General features: G+C 44.1%; 1 protein-coding gene across 1 annotated transcript in view; it reads left to right on the plus strand.

Annotated features, from left to right (window-relative positions):
• Positions 1-18,797, plus strand: part of LOC144693984 (mediator of RNA polymerase II transcription subunit 12-like protein) — a 590,784-nt gene that overhangs the window by 570,341 nt on the left and 1,646 nt on the right. Inside the window, exon 45 of the mRNA XM_078564267.1 lies at positions 14,653-14,734. Coding sequence (XP_078420393.1) covers positions 14,653-14,734 — 82 coding nt within the window. The remainder of the gene's footprint in view (positions 1-14,652; positions 14,735-18,797) is intronic.

Genomic DNA, 18,797 nt, shown 5'->3' on the forward strand with positions numbered 1-18,797 from the left:
CTTAAACCTCTAATCCTGGACAACTGCCTATATTGGATAAATGGCTGTTAATATTTGTCATTATCTTAGGCATCAATTACAAAGGAGTCCCTTAAACCGTGGCAAGTTGTGGACTCTTCAAGTAGCTGTTCCTCCCTCTCTTTCTTTAGTCCCATTCACACTATCCAGTAATGGAAAACATTCCGAAATGTTTTAAAAATGAAGACGTTACAAACTTTTCTGTTACAGATGGCAGAGATGGGAGAGTGGACTCTGCCCATTTTACCGCTTCACCACAAGGATACGTTTGAAAACTGTCAAACAGAAAACTCTTCCATTCAGAGAGAAGCTTGCTTGTTTCCCCCTCACCTGAATTCTCAGTGACAACCAGAAACACAGGCTGAAACCCAACACCACTGCAATTAGCTTTCTATTTATCCTTCGCTTCTTAGCTGTTCATCCCCATGGCAAACTCAGGTCACATGGACATTTCTTGGAACCTAATGATGTAATAATCAGGAAACCAATTAACCTTGTTTCAGAATACTGCCCAGTCCACTTTGGTCTTAAAGGGGCATTAGACAAAAAGGAAAAGCAGACTTTTTCCAAAGCACATGCGTCATCACAATAATATCATTTGCAAAATCATTTCAGAATGATATGGGGGTTAAGATGCTTAAATTATAAGGACAGGTTGCATTCCTTTGAGTTTAGAAGATTGAAGGGTGAACTGATCGAAGTATTTATGTTAAAAGGATTCAAAAGTGTATATACAGGGAGACTGTTTCCTCTGTTGGGGGAGTGAAGTATGAGGGGACATGGTCATATAATTAGAGCAACATCATTCAGGAATGACACCAGGAAGCACATTTTCACACAAATGGTGGTAGGAATCTGGGGTGTTCTGCCCCAGAGGTCTGTGGATGCTGAGGGTCAATTGAAATTTTCAAGACTTAAATTGGTGGATTTTTGTTCAGTAAGGGTATTAAAAGATATGAAGGTAAGCCAGGTGAGTGAAGTTGAGGTACAGATCAGCCACGATCCGACTGACTGGTGGAGCAGGCTCCAGGGCCTGAGTGGTCAACTCCTTTTCCCATCTGGACATGTGCCCAGCAATGTGAAGTGATCGCACTAACTTGCATCTGAGTGCTCCATAATACCATGTGTTTGTGCTCAAATGCGCCAGATATGTGGCAAGATTATATTCTATTTATGAGGCAGCATACTGTGACCCTAACTCAATGCAACCACAACAACATGCATTTTACACAACGGTTTGTTAAAGAAGAATGTCCTAAGATGCTTCACAGAGGCTTGATCAGATTAAAATGATGCTGACCCTTAGCATTTGACATTGGGAGGTGCTGACCAAAAGCTTGGTTATGGTGGTGGATTTCAAAGAAGGGCCTTAAAGCAGGAGTTGGATGTGGTGAGGCAGGTAGTTTTGAGGGAAGTTCAGAGGGTGGAGTCTGGCTATCATTGGTGGGTCAAAGGGTTGATCCCCAAGAAAAATTCAAAAAATGATCCATTCTGCTCTCCCAGAAGGGGAGAAAAAAAACAGTTAAAGCTTGTAAACCTTAAAATGGAACACCATTAAAAACTGGGAAATAGGAGTGCTGGTCCGAACTGTTTTTTCCTTCTGGTTACGGGACATCTCCAAAGTAGAATAGTATAATTGATGTGAAGTATAAATGCTCTCTATGTAATGCCCTCGGGTGCTTTCTACTGAACTACTTAATGTTTTAGTGGCACGTTTACTGCAACAACTGTCAAAGCCCGTTTTGTGAAGGGTTATTGGGAAAAATAATTGAGGAAACTCTTTAACCGGATCTCTTTGCATTATTATTTCTCCTACTTAGTTTATGACATGGGATCTTTTAGAAGGAGATCATTTCTTTTAAGTGCAGTTTTCACTTTTAGGCAATGTTTTTGTCCTCTTTCGCATGCTATCTAAAAAATCTCTCATCACATCTATCCTCGACTGCATTTAAGTTACAGTTAGTGGTCTCAGTCCAACAGCTACAAGTCAAGTTTTATTGGGATGGAACTCTTGTTTCCATTGCTTGGCTCCTGCTGGGTGGAGCTTTACAGTCCCCACAGGTATGCTGAACCCCCTCCCAACCTAAAGGCACAAAGCAGGTTTTGTCATCAATTAACAACATGGTTGAGAACATAGGTTGGCAAACGCTGTGCACAAGTCCGTGCTGAAAATAATTAACTCATTTCCTAGTATCCCCTTTCAAGCATTGGACACTGATGGGGGACCTCCTATGAGCCGCCATAGACTTTGAATTATTGGGACGGTGCCAGATACCCAATGGAAAATATTGTTGCAGAAAATGTGTTCTACAGCAATAGAAAATAATGTGCTGTTACTTCAACACAGACAGAACATGTGTAGAAATCTCAACATGCCCTGGCATGCCTGGGCCCAGGTAAACAAAAAGAAATGACCTAATTGACCCCTGGGATTTCATGGATCCCAATTTACAAACCTATGGCACACAAGGTTCAAAGTCTACTCCAGAGTGGGTGGCCTGAAGGGATCAAAGCACGAAAAAGAACAGCCAGGTCCGGCCTGGGTTATGTTCGTCACTCCTGCTCTCCCTCTATTAATTATGGACTCACATCTCACATGTGTTCCCTTAAACCACGGTCCATGCTACATAGCACATGTTTAGCCTTGTTCTTCATTCTCCATCACCCCGCTTTCTGGACAGACCCTTAGCTAAAACTGCTGGTCAAGAAGGATCAGGCACGGCTGCAGAGCACCAGATTCAGTTAACACGCGTAGAATGGAAATAGTGACCTTGGATGACATTTTCATTCCTCTTAGGGTTAAATATTTGTAATGAACATTTTGGTGTCTTTTCTTCTAAACTCCTTCCTGTGCATGTGTAGTTGGCAGAAAGCAATGGTGTTGAAGATTGTATGATATGAGCAGCGCAATTCTACCCTGTTCCGGTTTTATACTTAGCACATCCTTAATATTTATTCACTGAAAGGTGCATTAGAAAAAACAGAATTTTTTTAATGATTTATGATTTCAATGGAGTCTCCAAATTTACAGTATTTGCTCTCACTGAAACTCAGTTTAAAAATAGATCTCCGGGGTGATGTAATTCTTTAATGTACAGCCTTGGGAGTGCAGTTACTGAGCAGGAATGGCTCAGTATTTCATCCTCATTTATCAGCACAGATTAACTGTGACCTTTAGTTACCTCAAAGCTAGCTCAATGGCTGTCGCCAATCCCAATCATACATTCCCTGCCCACTGATGGAGAAGTGCCTGACTCCAACTTGGTAATTGCTACCACTCACACAGTTGAAACCAGAGTGTTCCTGTCTTTCTGCAATAGAATCTCTACACCAAGCAGCTGTATTTCATTTATACACTTTTTAAACCTAAGCTGGTGCAGTTTTACTCTAATAGTTGTCAGCCCTGCCTTTGATCAATATCGTGGCATCGATAAGTATCAGGGTGACTATTCTCCCGCTGTCCCGCCACCTGTTTCTCTCATTTTCACCCCTTTCACTCATTCAAAGACTTGTGCAAGAGTAAAGGTTCATGAAACTAACCCTCCTGCACAGAACTTGTGGCAATTCCTAAAGGGCGAATCATGTGTCAGGGAGTCACTGCTAAACCTGATGTTGTCCTCACTTAATGACCCACCCTCACATGCACTTTGCATGCGCCTTTCATGACCCTCGGATGCATCAAAGTGCTTTACAGCCAATGAAACACTTTTGAAGTGTAGGTGTAGCCAGTGATAGAATGTGAGAAACACAGCGGCCAAATTTCAAACTGTATTGTTCCACAAACAGCAATGAGACATAAACTGTTTTAGATATCGGTAGGGTGTCAATTTCGGCCCTCAGTGGTGCAGAGAAGCGTCAGCCTAGATTATGGAATGGGACCACTTTTTTGACCTCTGGCCAGGTGCGTTGGAGGGTTGCTAAAGAGAGGTACGATAGCCCCTCAGTTGACCCTCTCAAATATTTTCTGTGTTCTCTGGAATTGGACTCGAACCCATGATTAAGAGGCGATAGTGCTACCACTGAGCCTCGGTCGACACAGAGGTCACAGGAGAACTACCAGGAATAGTAGCACTCACTTTTCATTGTTCCACACAGCACTGTATTCATGCTATTTGTAACACCACCAGCTGCACTGAGGTCAGATAGCTCAATGCAAGTCGGGGATCAAACTCTGGGTCCTTCCTGACTTGCGTAGCTCAGTTTAAATGAAAATATTTTTACAAGTTTACCAGACGGCTGATTGGTATAACACATGGTGCATAGGTACCTGCTGCTGCAGAGCAGGTCAGGGCTTTGCCACCTTAATGTTCCCAGGCCTATTAAAAGCCTGATCTAATTCATGCTGTCAGGGTGGCAAAAGCAATGTCCTTCTTCTTGGGGTGCATAGAAAATAGTTGAAAAAGTCAACACTGGGGCTATTGTACACGTCCTTAACACTTGTCCAGAAACCAAACTTCAGGCCTGCAAAAGGGGAAAAGATGTTTGGCGGCCCATGTTTTTTTTATTATTAGTCCATGGGACGTGGGCATCGCTGGCTAGGCCAGCATTTATTGCCCAACCCTAATTGCCCTTGTGCAGAGGGCATTTTAAGAGTCAACCAGATTGCTGTAGGTCTGGAGTCATATGTAGGCCAGACCGGGTAAGGACAGCAGATTTCCTTCTCTCAAGGACATTAGTGAACCAGATGGGTTTTTACGACAATCGGCAATGGTTTCGTGGCCATCATCCAGATTTCAAATTTCACCATTTGCCGTGGTGGGATTTAAACCTGGGTCCCCAGAGCATTATCCTGGGCCTTTGGAACACTTCTCCAGTGACAATACCACTATGCCACCACCTCCCCCTGTGGTTGACAGAAAAACAAGAAGACAGAGAGGAAACAAACTCACTGATGTCAGCTACTGAAACAAGAAAAAGAAGATTTAGTTCTAATTGGATAGCTTTCAAAACGGGCTGAATGACCTCTTGCATTGTATCATTCTACAGTTCTAAGACGAATGTCGTGAGTAATTGTGCTGAAGGAACTGCACATTTTCAATCCTTTGCAGCAAGATTCCTTGGCTCTGTCTCATCTTGTCAGTGCCCAGATTCTTCATCATTCACTTTTTATTTTCCATACTGGAAACTCTGAGCTACTTATTTACAGCACAGATCTGCCCGCATTCAATGGTCTGGCTGGGGATAAAACTGAGACGCTTTCATAAGCTTATGGATAGTTTTGTATACATTCTTTCCTTCCTCCTGGGTGGGCAAAAGGGAGCTGATTGGTTGAATAGTGAGCAACTATAAGGCTGGGGCGTCACAGTTAGTGAGAAATGAATTGTGCCTGAACCAATAATAATGAACTTGAATTACCTGTGTGCTTCTGGTTCATACCCGATCCCTTTCCATCTGCAGTGGTCTGTATTGTTATTGCCAGAGGTCTGACTGGAGGATGCAGGGAGCATGGTGTTAATAACTGACCTGCCCTGTTTCCCATACTGTATTCCTTTCTCCTCACCGTCACCGGAGGTGAAGCCGATCAGAGTATTTTAAGAAAATGTTCCTGATTAAAAACAACATTGTTTTGCTTGACAAGGTTGGAAGAATTGTGCCCCTTTACCCTGAGGGCAACCTTTTCTCCGTTTCCATCCATACAATTGTTTTTTTCCCAATTTCTTCTCCCATCCTACTCCCAGCATTCTTCAATTCTCACAAGCTTCAACCTAACAGAGCATCAACATGCTCTTTGGCTACCCTGAGTCTCCTTTCACCCCTCCACCCCCTCCCCCTGCCATTCGTGTTTGACTTAGGGCCCTATTCCCTCTTCTTTTAGTGGCTGGCCCATCGATTGGATAAGGTTTGCTAATGGACTCTCTCTTCATTATCAAATTGACAACTGTATAGCCAGCTGATTTTTAAACCTATGAAAACAAATTTGCTAAGTAACCTTTATTCTGAAAGTCAATAGTTTCCTTCACCTGACCTGCACCCATAAAATAAAAGATTTCCACTGTAAAGCCTTACAAATTACTCTGTGCTGGAATCAGTGCCGTGGTAGCCAGCAATATTCTTGGCATTGCGATGTTCACAGTCAGTCTTCTGTTCAGTTGTATCGTGTTTGCATGAATTTGCTTGAATTTGAGTTTTGCTGGAGAAAGAGCTGTTGACTGAACATAGAACCGTAGAAAAGTTACGGTGCAGAAAGAGGCCATTCAGCCCATTGTGTCTGCACCAGCCAAAAAGAGAAAAAAGAAACTAGTCGCTCATTTTAATCTCACTTTCCAGCACCTGGTCTGTAGCCTCGCAGGTTACAGTGCTTCAGATGCAGATCCAGGTACCTTTTAAATGAGTTGAGCGTTTCAGCCTCAACCACCAACTTAGGCAGTGAATTCCAGACGTCCACCACCCTCTGGGTGAAAAAGTTTTTCCTCATGTCCCCCCTAATCCTTTTACCAATCACCTTAGATCTATGCCCCCTAGTAATTGACCCCTGAGCTAGGGGAAGCAAGTCTTCCCTGTCTACCCTATCTAGGCCTCACATAATTTTGTACACCTCGATTAGGTCACCCCTCAGCCTCCTCTGTTCTTTGGAAAACAACCCCAGCCTTTCCAATCTCTCCTCATAGCTGCAATTTTCAAGCCCTGGCAACATTCTTATAAATCCCCTCTGCACTCTCTGCAGAGTAATTATGTCCTTCCTGTAATGTGGTGACCAGAACTGTAAACAAAATTCCAGCTGTGGCCTAATCAGCATTTAAACATTTTTATCATTGCATCCCTGCTTTTGTATTTAATACCTCACCCAATAAAGGAGAGCATTCCATATGCTTTCTTGACCACTTGTCCACCTGTCCTGCCACCTTCAAGGACCTGTGGACATGCACTCCAAGGTCTCTCAATTCCTCACCCCCCTCAGTGACTATCTGTTTATTGACTATTCCCTTGCTTTGTTTGCCCTCCTCAAAGGCATTACCTCACACTTTTCCGGGTTGAATTCTATTCGCCACTTTTCCGCCCGCTCAACTAAACCATTGATATCACTCTGGAGTTGACAGCTATCCTCTTCACTATCAATTACACACCAATTTTATCTCATCTGTAATTTTCCCAATTATGCCTCCCACATTTAAGTCTAAATCTTTAATACATACAACAAACAGCAAAGGCCCCAACACTGAGCCCTGTGGAACACCACTGGAAACAGTTTTCCATTTGCAGAAACATCCATCGACCATTACCCTTTGTTTCCTGTCACTGAGCCAGTTTTGGATCCAACCTGCTACCTTCTCCTGTATCCCATGAGATCTCACTTTCCTGACCAGTCTGCCCTGTGGGACCTTGTCATATGCCTTACTGAAATCCATGTAGACAACATCTACTGTGCTACCCTCATCAATCCTCCTTGTTACTTCCTCAAAAATACTGTTAAGTTAGTAAGACATGATCTCCCCCTAGCAACACCATGCTGACTATCCCTGAACAATCCATGCCTTTCTAAGTGACAGTTTATCCTGTCTCTCTGAATTGATTCCAATAATTTGCCCACCACCGAAGTCAGACTGACCGGCCTATAATTGTCTGGCCTATCCCTCACACCCTTTTTAATAACGTTCGCAACCCTCCAATCTTCTGGGACCTCGCCTGTATCTAGTGAGATTGAAAAATGATCCTCAGAGCATCCGTTATTTCCTCCCTGACTTCCTCCAACAGCCTGGGATAAAGTCCATCTGGCCCTGATCCTGCAAGGATGCCAGTCCCTCCAGTACTTCCTCTCATGCTTATTGTATGTAATATTTCACAATCCTCCTCTAGAATGTCTGCATCATCCCTCTCCTTTGTGAATACAGAGACAAAGTACTCATTGAGAACCCTGCCCACATCATCTGCATCAACCTACAAGTTACCATGTACATCTCTGATAGGCCCTATCTCTTCCTTAGTTATTCTCTTGCTCTTAATGTACTGGTAAAACATCTTAGGATTTTCTTTGATTTTACCTGCCAATATTTTTTTGTACCTTCTCTTTGATTTCCTAATTTCCATTTTTACTTCACTCCTGTACTTTCTGCACTCCTCTAGGCTTCCTACAGTATTTTGTGACTGTTATAAGCTTTCTTTTTCTGCTTCATCTTGGCCTGTGTGCTTCTGCATAACCTGCGGGCTCTAGATTTGGTCGTGCCACCCTTATTCTTTTTGGGGACATGTCTGCACTGATTTGACAGGCTTTCCCTCTAATAGCTGTATCCAGCCCACTCTCGCCAGCTCACCTTTCAGCTTTGTCAAATTTGCCTTCGCCCCCAATTTAGAACTTTTACTCCTGTTCTATCTTTGTCCTTTTCCATGATGATGATAAATCTAACTATATTATGGTCACTATCTCCAAAATGGTTCCCCCATTGCTACTTCGTCCACTTGCCCAGCTTCATTTCCAAAGACTAAATCTACAATTGAGCCTCCTCTCATTGGGCTTGTTACGTGCTGGCTAAAAAAGTTCTCTTGAATGCAGTTCAAGAATTTTTCGCCCTCTGTGCCCTTCACACTGTTCATATCCCAATTGATATTAGGGTAGTTGAAGTCCCCAACGAATACTGCCCTATTGTTTTTGCACTCAGAAATCTGTCTACATATTTGCTCTTCTAACTCCCTTCCACTATTTGGGGGTATACAGTACACTCCTAGCAGTGTGGCTGCCCCTTTTTTATTTCTGAGCTCAACCCATAAAGCTTCATTTGATGCTTCATTTAGTATATCATCCCTCCTCACAGCTGTAATTGATTCTTTAACCAATAATGATACACCCCCACTTCTTTTTCCCCCTCCCTATCCTGCTTGTAAGCTCTATATCCAGGGATGTTGAGCTGCCATTAGCTGCCCTCCTGAAGCCAAGTTTCCGTTGTAGCGATGATATCACACTGCCATGTGTCTATCTGTGCTCTCAGCTCACCAGCTTTATTTATTATGCTCCTTGTATTTACATTTATACCTTTTAATTCATGTGCTGTGCACTTTTTAACCTGTGCTGCTTCTGTCTTTCAGAGGCACTCACTAATTCTCCACCTCCCATTCTGCGCTCTGAATTTGCCCTCAGGTTCCCATCCCCCTGCCAATCTAGTTTAAACCCCCTCCCCCGCCAACAGCACTAACAAATCTCCCTGTGAGGACATTTGTCCCAGTCCTGTTCAGGCGTAGACCATCCGGTTTGTACAGTCCCACCTTCCCCAGAACCGGTCGCAATGCCTCAGAAATCTGATGCCCTCCCTCCTACACCAGCTTTCCAGCCATGTGTTGATTCGCTCAGTTCTCCTATACATGCTTGTGCGTGGGACTGCGAGTAATCCTGAGATTACTGCTTTAATCGTCCTGCTTTTCAATCTCCTTCCTAACAACCTAAAGTCTGCTTTCAGGACCTCATCCCCTTTTCTACCTAAGTTATTGGTACCAACGTGAACCATGACCTCTGACTAATCACCCTCCCCCAGAAGAATATCCTGCAGCCGCTTCATGACATCCTTGACCCTGGCACTAGGGAGATAACATACCATCCTGGAGTCATGTTTACGACCACAGAAATGCCTGTCTGTTCCCCTAACTAATGAATCCCCTATTACTACTGCTCTTCCCCTCTTCTTTCTCCCTTCCTGTACAGCAGAGCTGCCTGTGGCGCCATAAACCTGGCTCTGACTGTGCTCCTCCAAGGAACCAACACCCTCACCGGTATCCAAAACGGAAAACCAATTGGTGAGTGGTACCCCAAGGGACTCCTGCACTACCTGCCTAATTTTCTCACCCATACCCTTCCTCCAGGCTCCTTAGCTGCGGTATGACCACCTCTCGGAACATGCTATCCACATGGCTCTCAGCCTCGCGGATGTGCCACGGTGACTCCAGCCACTGCTCGAGCTTTGAAACCCAGGGCTCAAGTTTCTGCAGCTGGTGACACTTCCTGCACATGTGGTCACCTAGGACACTGGTAGCGTCCACAACTTCCCACATATTACAAGACATGCATTCCACATTACAGAGCTGTCCTGCCAGCTTCAATTTACTTCCCTTGCGTTAACTTTATTTTACTTTGGTTTACTTATGCAACTTTATTTTACCTGGCCTCAACTTAACTTTATTTCTCTATTGCTTGTATTTCTTACTTAAATGTAAGTAGCTCCTTTTGAAATGAATGTGTTTTTCTCATTCTCAGCTGTTTGATGACACTCGCTAACAGTTTCTGACCAACCAATGAACCTATGTTTTTCCTGTGATGTTAGGTGTTAGATGCTGCTGACTGCCTGTCCCAAGGTTCTCCTCTCACACTCTCCCCTGAGTGCTGCTGACTGCCTGTCTCACGTTCCTCCTCCCACACTCTCCTCTAGGTGCTGCTAATGGCCTATCCGAGGGTTCTCCTGTAGGCGCTGCTGACTGCCTGTCTCAGGGTTCTCCTCTCACACTCTTCCCGTAGGTTCTGCTGACTGCCTGTCTCAGGGTCCTCCTCCCACACTCTCCCCTAGGTGCTGTTGACTGCCTGTCCCAGAATCCTCCTCTTGCACTCTCCTCCATGCCCAGGCATTTGCTGCCTTTAAATTAAGCAGAAGTATGGAGGACAGTAGTTCCCTGATGCATTCTCCATGGCAACAGCCCGACCAATCAGAATCAACTTGCCAACCAATCAGTGCCCTTTTCTCATGCAGTATAAATTGTTGCTCCCTTTGAAATTTGGGTTTTCTTGTGTCTGTCCTGATGAGTGCAAGAAAGAAAACTGCGATATATCATTTTTTTTCCAGCAGTACTCAACGTCTGTACTACCAAGCAATTATTTGGTTGAATTTATTGCATGGAACTCTTGAGTCAGATGTTCCATTTCCTCTCCTTAATGTTTTGAGTGAATAAAACAGATCAGGCATCTATTTTCTCTTTCACTGATTCATATTTGGTTATGCCTCATTAGCTGTAATGTTAATGGCTTTTATTGTCAACCTAAATGGGACAGCTCTTTCAAAGAACCAGTACAGACAATGGGCTGAATGGCCTTCTCTGTGCCATAAGGTTCTCTAACTTGATAACATTGCGCTGCCTCCTTGTTGCTGCTGAATCTTGTCTCATTGGGGCACAAGTATGTTTGGATAATAGAGCAAATAAGAATGCAGAGTGTTCTATTCAGGTGATTTTCTTCTGCATTCATCAGAGTTTGTAGATCATGTGACACTCCGCAATTGCAGAATGCACATTGCGCGCACTGGACAGATTCTGAGACTGTGCTGCACTACACAGAGATTAAAGGATAGTTTCCAAGAATAAAAATACATCTCTCTCCAAATCACCTTTTATTCTTCTTAAGAGGCAGATGAAAAATTATTTTTTGTTTAAGATGAGACTAAAAGGCACAAGTCTTCCTGTCCTATGTAGTCAGTCCTGTTCAAGACCTGATCTCCAGCGTGTAATAATAAAATAATGTGTGTTTCATGCATTTGGATAAAGTTCTTTTTAAAAAAAAAAAATTGGTCCATTTTCAAAGTAACAACGCTATGGTGAGCTAACTACTTGCTCATGTGCTTGTAAACATAAGTAAAAGAAAATTAAGTCATCTTTATCCTGATAGACAGTAGTTACCTTCAACTCAATCTGCACTATACAATGAACAGTTTCCACTGTCATGCAAAGTCTTATAGACTAAATTGTGCTAGAACAAGTGCCGTGGTAATCAGCAATATTCTTGATGTTGTGGTGTTTTAATGGCAGTACCATAATTTATTGCCCTCGGGATGTGAGGGTTGGTCCAGCTGATGACAGCTGCCTTCCTGTCCTGTGTAGTCCTGTTGAAGATCTTATCCCCAGCGAGTAATAATGTGATAAAGTGTGTTTCATGCATTTTGTCAAAGTTCTTTTAAGAAAACATTGGGCCAGACTTTGCTGGCCACAATAATGCTGAGGTTTAATGTACATGCCGTTACTAATGTGTAATGTCAACAAAGCGATAATACCATGAGGTGCCGATCACCGCGAGTGGCTGGATGATTTGTGTCGCTCCGTCGTTGGTCTTGTGAAAACAGCAGCTCCCTCCTCGACCTCCCCATGTGTTCCAAGAGTTTGCTGCACTTATAGGTTATTTACCCATTAAACTCATTGCTGAAAGTTAGGGCAGCTACGTTACAGCGTGAGGACCTTTTTAATAGAGAAGATTTTTGTTCTTGAAGTGCCAATCAAACTCTCCGGCTCTGAAAGGAACATTGGTAACTGTGGAGATTCACTCCCCCCCAGGTCGAAAATTGTTTGCAGAAATTTCAAATTTTACATTTTTATGTTTTTTTATGGGGGTGGGGTGGGGGCAGCATGATTTTCTAGCTTCACAGGGGACTATATAAATTCAAGATGTTATTGTATTATTACACAAATTAAAGCATACGGACTAGATTAATAATAAATAAAAACAGAAAATGCTGGAAAAACTCAGCAGGTCTGGTAGCATCTGTGGAGAGAGAAACAGTTAACGTTTTGAGTCCATATGGCTTCTTCAGAGCTGAAGAGAGTAGAAATGTGAAGGGTCTTATACTGTTGAAAAGGAGCAGCTGGAGAAAAATAGAAGCTCAGGGTTGGTTGGAGGTCAGGAGAGATGAAATGACAAAGATGTCATGGACACAAGACAAAGGGAATGGTAATGATAGTATTAAAGAATAAAGCAGGTGTTAATTGCGGCATAAAGGTCAGCCCTGTTTGAAAGCAAGATGGTAGTTGATAGCAGAACAAGGGTCAGTGCTTCTGAAAGCAAATCGTGAGTGGAAGATACAGACTGGCACTTGGGGCCGCTGAGATAGGGGTGTAAAAATATCAAAATGGAGGACAGAGGCCTACAGACCAGATTGCACCTTTCTATTTTAAACATTAGTTTCTCAAAGCCCAGCTATAAACATGAGAAGCACACTGTAGTTGCTAATTGAAGTGTGACTTGAATATAGTAACTTACACATACAAAAATTCCCTTAACGACTTATCATAATAGACTTCCATTTTACTTGGCCATCAGCAAATAGGGTAGTAGGGGCTGAGACTTGCACACAGTGTGATCTGTGAATGGTGATTCTTAGAACCCACCCTCAACTCATGATTGCCAGACAGATCTATACCTCGAATGGAAACTATGAAGCTATTGGGAGCATTTTGAACATGTTATTCTATGTGTAGGTAAGTTTAATTTTCTTGGTTTTTTTTTTAGCATTTTTATTGTACTTAAATTAGTAAATTGTCAACTTAGCAAGACTGTAGCTGGGAGTATTTAAAAAATAATACTTGGAATGATTGTATTGATATCAACCTCTTTACGTTGTTGTTTCCCTTTTCCCTCTAATTATCCCTTTCTCCATTTCTCCTCCTCCTTTTCATGTAGCCTTTCAATATTCTTTGCCTTTTCCCCCATTTTCTTACTTCTCTTTAACCCTTCCGCTTCACCATTCCACCCCCCGCCTGTTGTCCTGCAATTCAGCCCCATCAAGCTCATCATCTTTCCATTTACCCCTCAGTCACCCTCACCTTTGCCCATGCGACTCAATTACCCCCATCACACCCGTACCTTCCTCCATTTCCTTTACCCTCCTTCCACATCAACCCTCGTCCTATTCTGGCCAGCATCACTCTTAAGTTGTCTTCTTTATGAGTGGTGATATGTGTGGTTATAGCCGCAGCTTTTACTGGGACATTAGTTTCGAGAGTGTTGTGAGTTCTTTTAACATACTTGATAACTTCAAGAAAAAAAAATGCCTAGAGAAATGAAATGCCAGTGGGCAGCTGTCATGCATGGGAGGAGTTGCACAGAGATGAAACTGGACAGGAACGCACAGGTCCACAATGGGTTTGAAGCAGGAGGGGAGAATCCAAGAGCTGGGAGAAGGATCTCGCAACATGAGGGAGAGGGAGACAGAAGGCCTTGCATTCTTCTATAGTGTTCGAAAGATTATTTGAGCTCTGCTTCCGTTTTGACAATGTCTTGATATTAAAATTCTCATCCTTCACTTCAAATCCCTCCATGGCCTCATCTCTCCCTATCTGTATAACCTCCGCCAACCCTCCCAAGTTCTTCTCTGCTCCCTCCAGGCCTCTCTCTCACCCCTGATTTTAATGACTCCACCATTGGCAGCCATGCATTCAGCTGTCTAGGCCCTAAGCTCTGGAATTCCCTCCCTAAACCTCCCTCTCACAACCTTTAAGTTATTCCTTAACCTCTTTGACCAACTCCTGTCTTCAGATCTCCTCATGGTGCCAGCTGCCACACTTTGGTTCATAATGCTCCTGTGAGGTACCCTGGGACATTTTACAACATTAAAGGTGCAATATAAATTCTTGTTGTTGTTGTTGTTAGCATTTATTGGCATTTAACTGAAAATGGCTACACCCCTTGTCTGAATATCCCGAAGTGCCTTTAATGTTGCGGGAGGGGAGATGAAGAGCAACAAGGTGCAAACCTACCAGAAATGCTTGTGGAAATCAGAGTGACATTTGTGTGCTACCTTTTGCTAAATAAAAGTGAACCCTCCTCTGGTGGATAAATTCTTAATTAACGTTCTCCCATGTACAGGGCTGACATTCACATCCAGAAGTAGTAATAGTTAAGGGGACTGGAGCAATGAACAGATGAAGTATTGATCACGTGTTTCTTTTTCCTCATCCCAGTTTTCCAGACAGGGTATGCAACAGACCCAACAGCAGCAACAGACGGCAGCGCTGGTTCGACAGCTGCAAAAGCAGCTCTCCAGTAGGTACCAAGTTCAAATGAGATTTCACGTGCTGGATGACGGTTATATCTAACACCAAGCTGCGTTTTGAATGTACTCATAAGAAAAAGAAAACGAAAATATCCAACAAAAACAGGAATAGTTTGGAGATGGCCATTAGGCCAAACAGCATCTTTACTGTTGCCCTTCCAGTTGGAACGCTTCATCAGAATTGGTTTCCGCTGGGGGTTTGGAACCAAGAGAATGGGAGCACCAGAGATCAGAGGGGGAAGCGGATTAGAGTGAGCAAAAAGAGGGCAGAAACTCAGGCAGCCAGCGTCTCGGTGGCAAATTGTGCTAAGAAGGTCAAAAGGGCTGGGGAAGAAGTACAAGAGTTGTGGGAAAGATTGAAATGGGCGAAGGGTCAGAACCACAAGACTGTAGGTGTGGGCAAGCAAATAAGGAAAGACGGTGGGGAAGTAAAAGCTCAACAATTAAAAAAAAAAAATCTTGCATGAGATGTGGGCATCACTGGCTGGGCCAGCATTTGTTGCCCATCTCTATTGCCCTTCAGAAGGTGGCAGTGGGCTGTCTTCTTGAACTACTGCAGTTCATGTGGTGTAGGTTCACCCACAGTCCTGTTAGGAAGGGAGTTCCAGGATTTTGACCCAACGACAGTGAAGAAACAGTGATATAGTTCCAAGCCAGGGTGGTGAGTGGCTTGGAGGGGAACTTCCAGGTGGTGGTGTTCCCATGCATCTGCTGCCATTGTCCTTCTGGTGGTAGAGATCACGGGTTTGGGAAGTTGTTGTCGAAGGACCCTTGGTGAGTTGCTGCAGTGCGTTTTGTAGATGGTACACACTGCTGCCACTGTGCGTCGGTGCTGGAGGGAGTGAATGTTTAAGTTAGTGGAAGGGGTTTTGATCAAGCAAGCTGCTTTGTCCTGGATGATGTTGAGCTTCTTGAGTGTTGTTGAAGCTGCACTCATCCAGGCGAGTGGAGAGTATTCAATACACTCCTGATTTGTGCCTTGTAGATGGTGGGCAGGCTTTGGGGAGTCAGGAGGTGAGTTGCTCCCCTCAAAATTCCCAGTCTCCGACCTGCTCTTGTAGGCACATAATTTGTATGGCTGGTCCAATTCCATTTCTGGTCAATGGTAACCTCCAGGATGTTGATATTGGGCAATGGCATTGAATGTTAAGGAGAGATCATTAAATTCTTTCTTGTTGGATGGTCATTGCCTGGCACTTGTGTGCCGCAAATGTCTCCTGCTAGTTACCAGCCCAGGCCTGAAAGTTGTCCAGGTCTTGCTGCATATGGATACTGACTGCTTTGGTATTTGAGGAGTTGCGAATGGTGCTGAACATTGTGCAATCATCAGCGAACATCACCACTTCTGACCTTATGATGGAGGGAAGGTCATTGATGAAGCAGCTGAAGATGGTTGGGCCTAGGACACTTCCCTGAGGAACTCCTGCAGTGATGTTCTGGGACTGAGTTGATTGGCCTCTAACAGCCACAGCCATCTTCCTTTGTGTTAGGTATGACTCCAACCAGTGGAGAGTTTTCACGCCTGATTCCTATTGACTTCAATTTTGCCAGGATTCCTTGATGCACTCGATCAAATGCTGCCTTGATGTCAAGGGCAGTACCTCTCACCATCCCTCTTGAATTCAGCTCTTTTGTCCATGTTTGGACCAAGGCTGTAATGAGATCAAGAGCCGAGTAGCCCTGGCAGAACCTAAACTGAGGGTCAGGCTATTGCTGTGTAAGTGCCGTTAGATTGCACTGTCGACGACACCTTCCATCACATTGCTGATGATAGTGAATAGATGGATGGGATGGTAATTGGGCAGAATAGATTTGTCCTGCCTTTTGTGGACAGGTCATACCTGGGTAATTTTCCACATTGTTGGGTTGGTGCCAGTATTGTAGCTGTACTGGAATAACTTGGCTAGGGGTACAGCTAGTTCTTGCGTGAATCTTCAGTACTACAGCCGGGGTGGTATCAGGGCCCATAGCCTTCACAATATCCAGTGCCTTCAGGCGTTTCTTGAATATCACTTGGAGTGATTCAAATTGTCCGAAGGCTGGCATCGGTGATGCTGGAGACCTCCGAAGGAGGCCGAGGGGAATCATCCACTCGACACTTTTGACTGAAGGCGTTGCAATTGTGTTAGCCTTGTCCTTTAGACGCACGTACTGGTCTCCACCATCATTGAGGATGAGTTTAGTTGTGAAGTCTCCTCCTCCTGTTAGTTTTTTAATTGACCACCACCATTCGCAACTGGATGTGACAGGACTGCAGAGCTTAGGACTGATCCATTGGTTGTTGAATCGCTTAGCTCTGTCTATTGCTTGCTGCTTCTTCTATTTAGCATGCAAGTAGTCCATTAGTATTAACCAGATTGATGCCTCATTCTTAGGTGCTGCTCCTGGCATGCCCTCCTGTACTCTTCATTAAGCCAAGGGATCAACCCTAGTTCAATGTTAATGGTAGAGTGAGGGATATGCCAAACCATGAGGCTACACATTGTGGTTAAATAGAGTTCTGCTGCTGCTGATGGCCCACAGCACCTCGTGGATGCCTAGTTTTGAACAGCTAGCTATGGTCTGAATCTATTCCCAGTTAATATGATGGTAGTGTCACACAGCACGATGCTGTATATGCTCAATGTGAGGACGGGACTTCGTCTTCACAAGGACTGTGCGCTGGCCACTCCTATCTATACTGATGCATCTGCAACAGGTAGTTTGGTGTGGACAACAGTCTAGGAGGCTTTTCCCTCTTGTTGCTTCCCTCACTACCTGTCGCATCCCCAGATTGGCAGATATGTCCTTCAGGACTTGGGCAGCTCAGTCAGTCGTGGTGCTACCAAGCCGATCTTGGTGACAGACAGCGAAGTTCCCCACCTGGAGTACATTCTGTGCCCTTGCCACCCTCAGTGCTTCCTGCAGTTGGTATCTGATTCATCAGTTGCGGGAGGGCGGTAATCATCAGGAGGTTTCCTTGCCCATATTTGACCTGATGGCATGAGATTCCATGAGGTCCAGGGTCAATGTTGAGGACTCCCAGGGCAACTTCCTCCCTCCTGTATACCACTGCGCCACTGCCTCTGCTGGGTTTGTCCTGCTGGTGGAACAAAGCATGTCCAGGGATGATGGTGATGGTGTCTGTTACATAGTCATGCTCACAGAATCATAGCTTACAGACAACGTCAGACTGTTGCCTGACTAGTCCGTGGGAAAGCTCTCCCAATTTTGGCACATCCCCAGATGTTAGTAAGGAGGACTTTGCAGGGTTGGGTGTGCCTGTGGCAGATACAACTGAGTGGTTTGCTAGGCCATTTCAGAGACCAGTTAATAGTCTGGAATTACGTGTAGGCCGGACCAGGTAAGGACTGCAGTTTTCCTTCCCTAAGGGACATTAGTGCAAAAGTTTTTTTTGAAAGAACAATTGGTGATAGTTTCATGGTTGCCATTACTGAGACCAGCTTTCGATTCTATATTTTAATTAATTAATTAATTCAATTTAAATTCCATCAGCCATCATGGGACTTAAATCCCATCATGGTGGGATTTGAAGTTGTGATCCCAGGGCATTAGCCAGGGCCTCTGGATTACTAGTCCGGGGACATTACGACTGCACCACCATCTCTCCCTGCATTTGAAGGAACAAGAGGACCAGGAGGTTCACATACAGAAATCTTTGAAGGGGGCAGGACAAGTTGGTCAGATGGTTAAAAATGCATGCAAGATCGATCCTTAGCTTTCTAAATAAAGGCATAGAACACAAAAGCAAGGAAGTTATGGTAAACCTTTTATAAATGACTGGTTAGGCCTCAGCTAGAGTATTGTGTTCAATTCTGGGCACCACACTTTAGGAAGGACATCTAGACTTTGAAAAGGACATGGAAGAGGATTACTGAATGGTACCAGGGATAAGGGACTTCAGTTAAATGGAGAGACAGGAGATGCTGGGATTGTGCTCCTTAAAGTAGAGAATGGTAAGGGAAGAATTAATAGATGTGTTCAAAATTATGAAGGATTTTGATGCAGTAGATGGAAAGAAACTGGTTCCACTGACGGGAAGGTTGGTAACCA

The sequence above is a fragment of the Cetorhinus maximus genome, chromosome 19 (assembly GCF_964194155.1).
Source record: "Cetorhinus maximus chromosome 19, sCetMax3.hap1.1, whole genome shotgun sequence".
NCBI classification, from domain to species: Eukaryota; Metazoa; Chordata; class Chondrichthyes; order Lamniformes; family Cetorhinidae; genus Cetorhinus; species Cetorhinus maximus.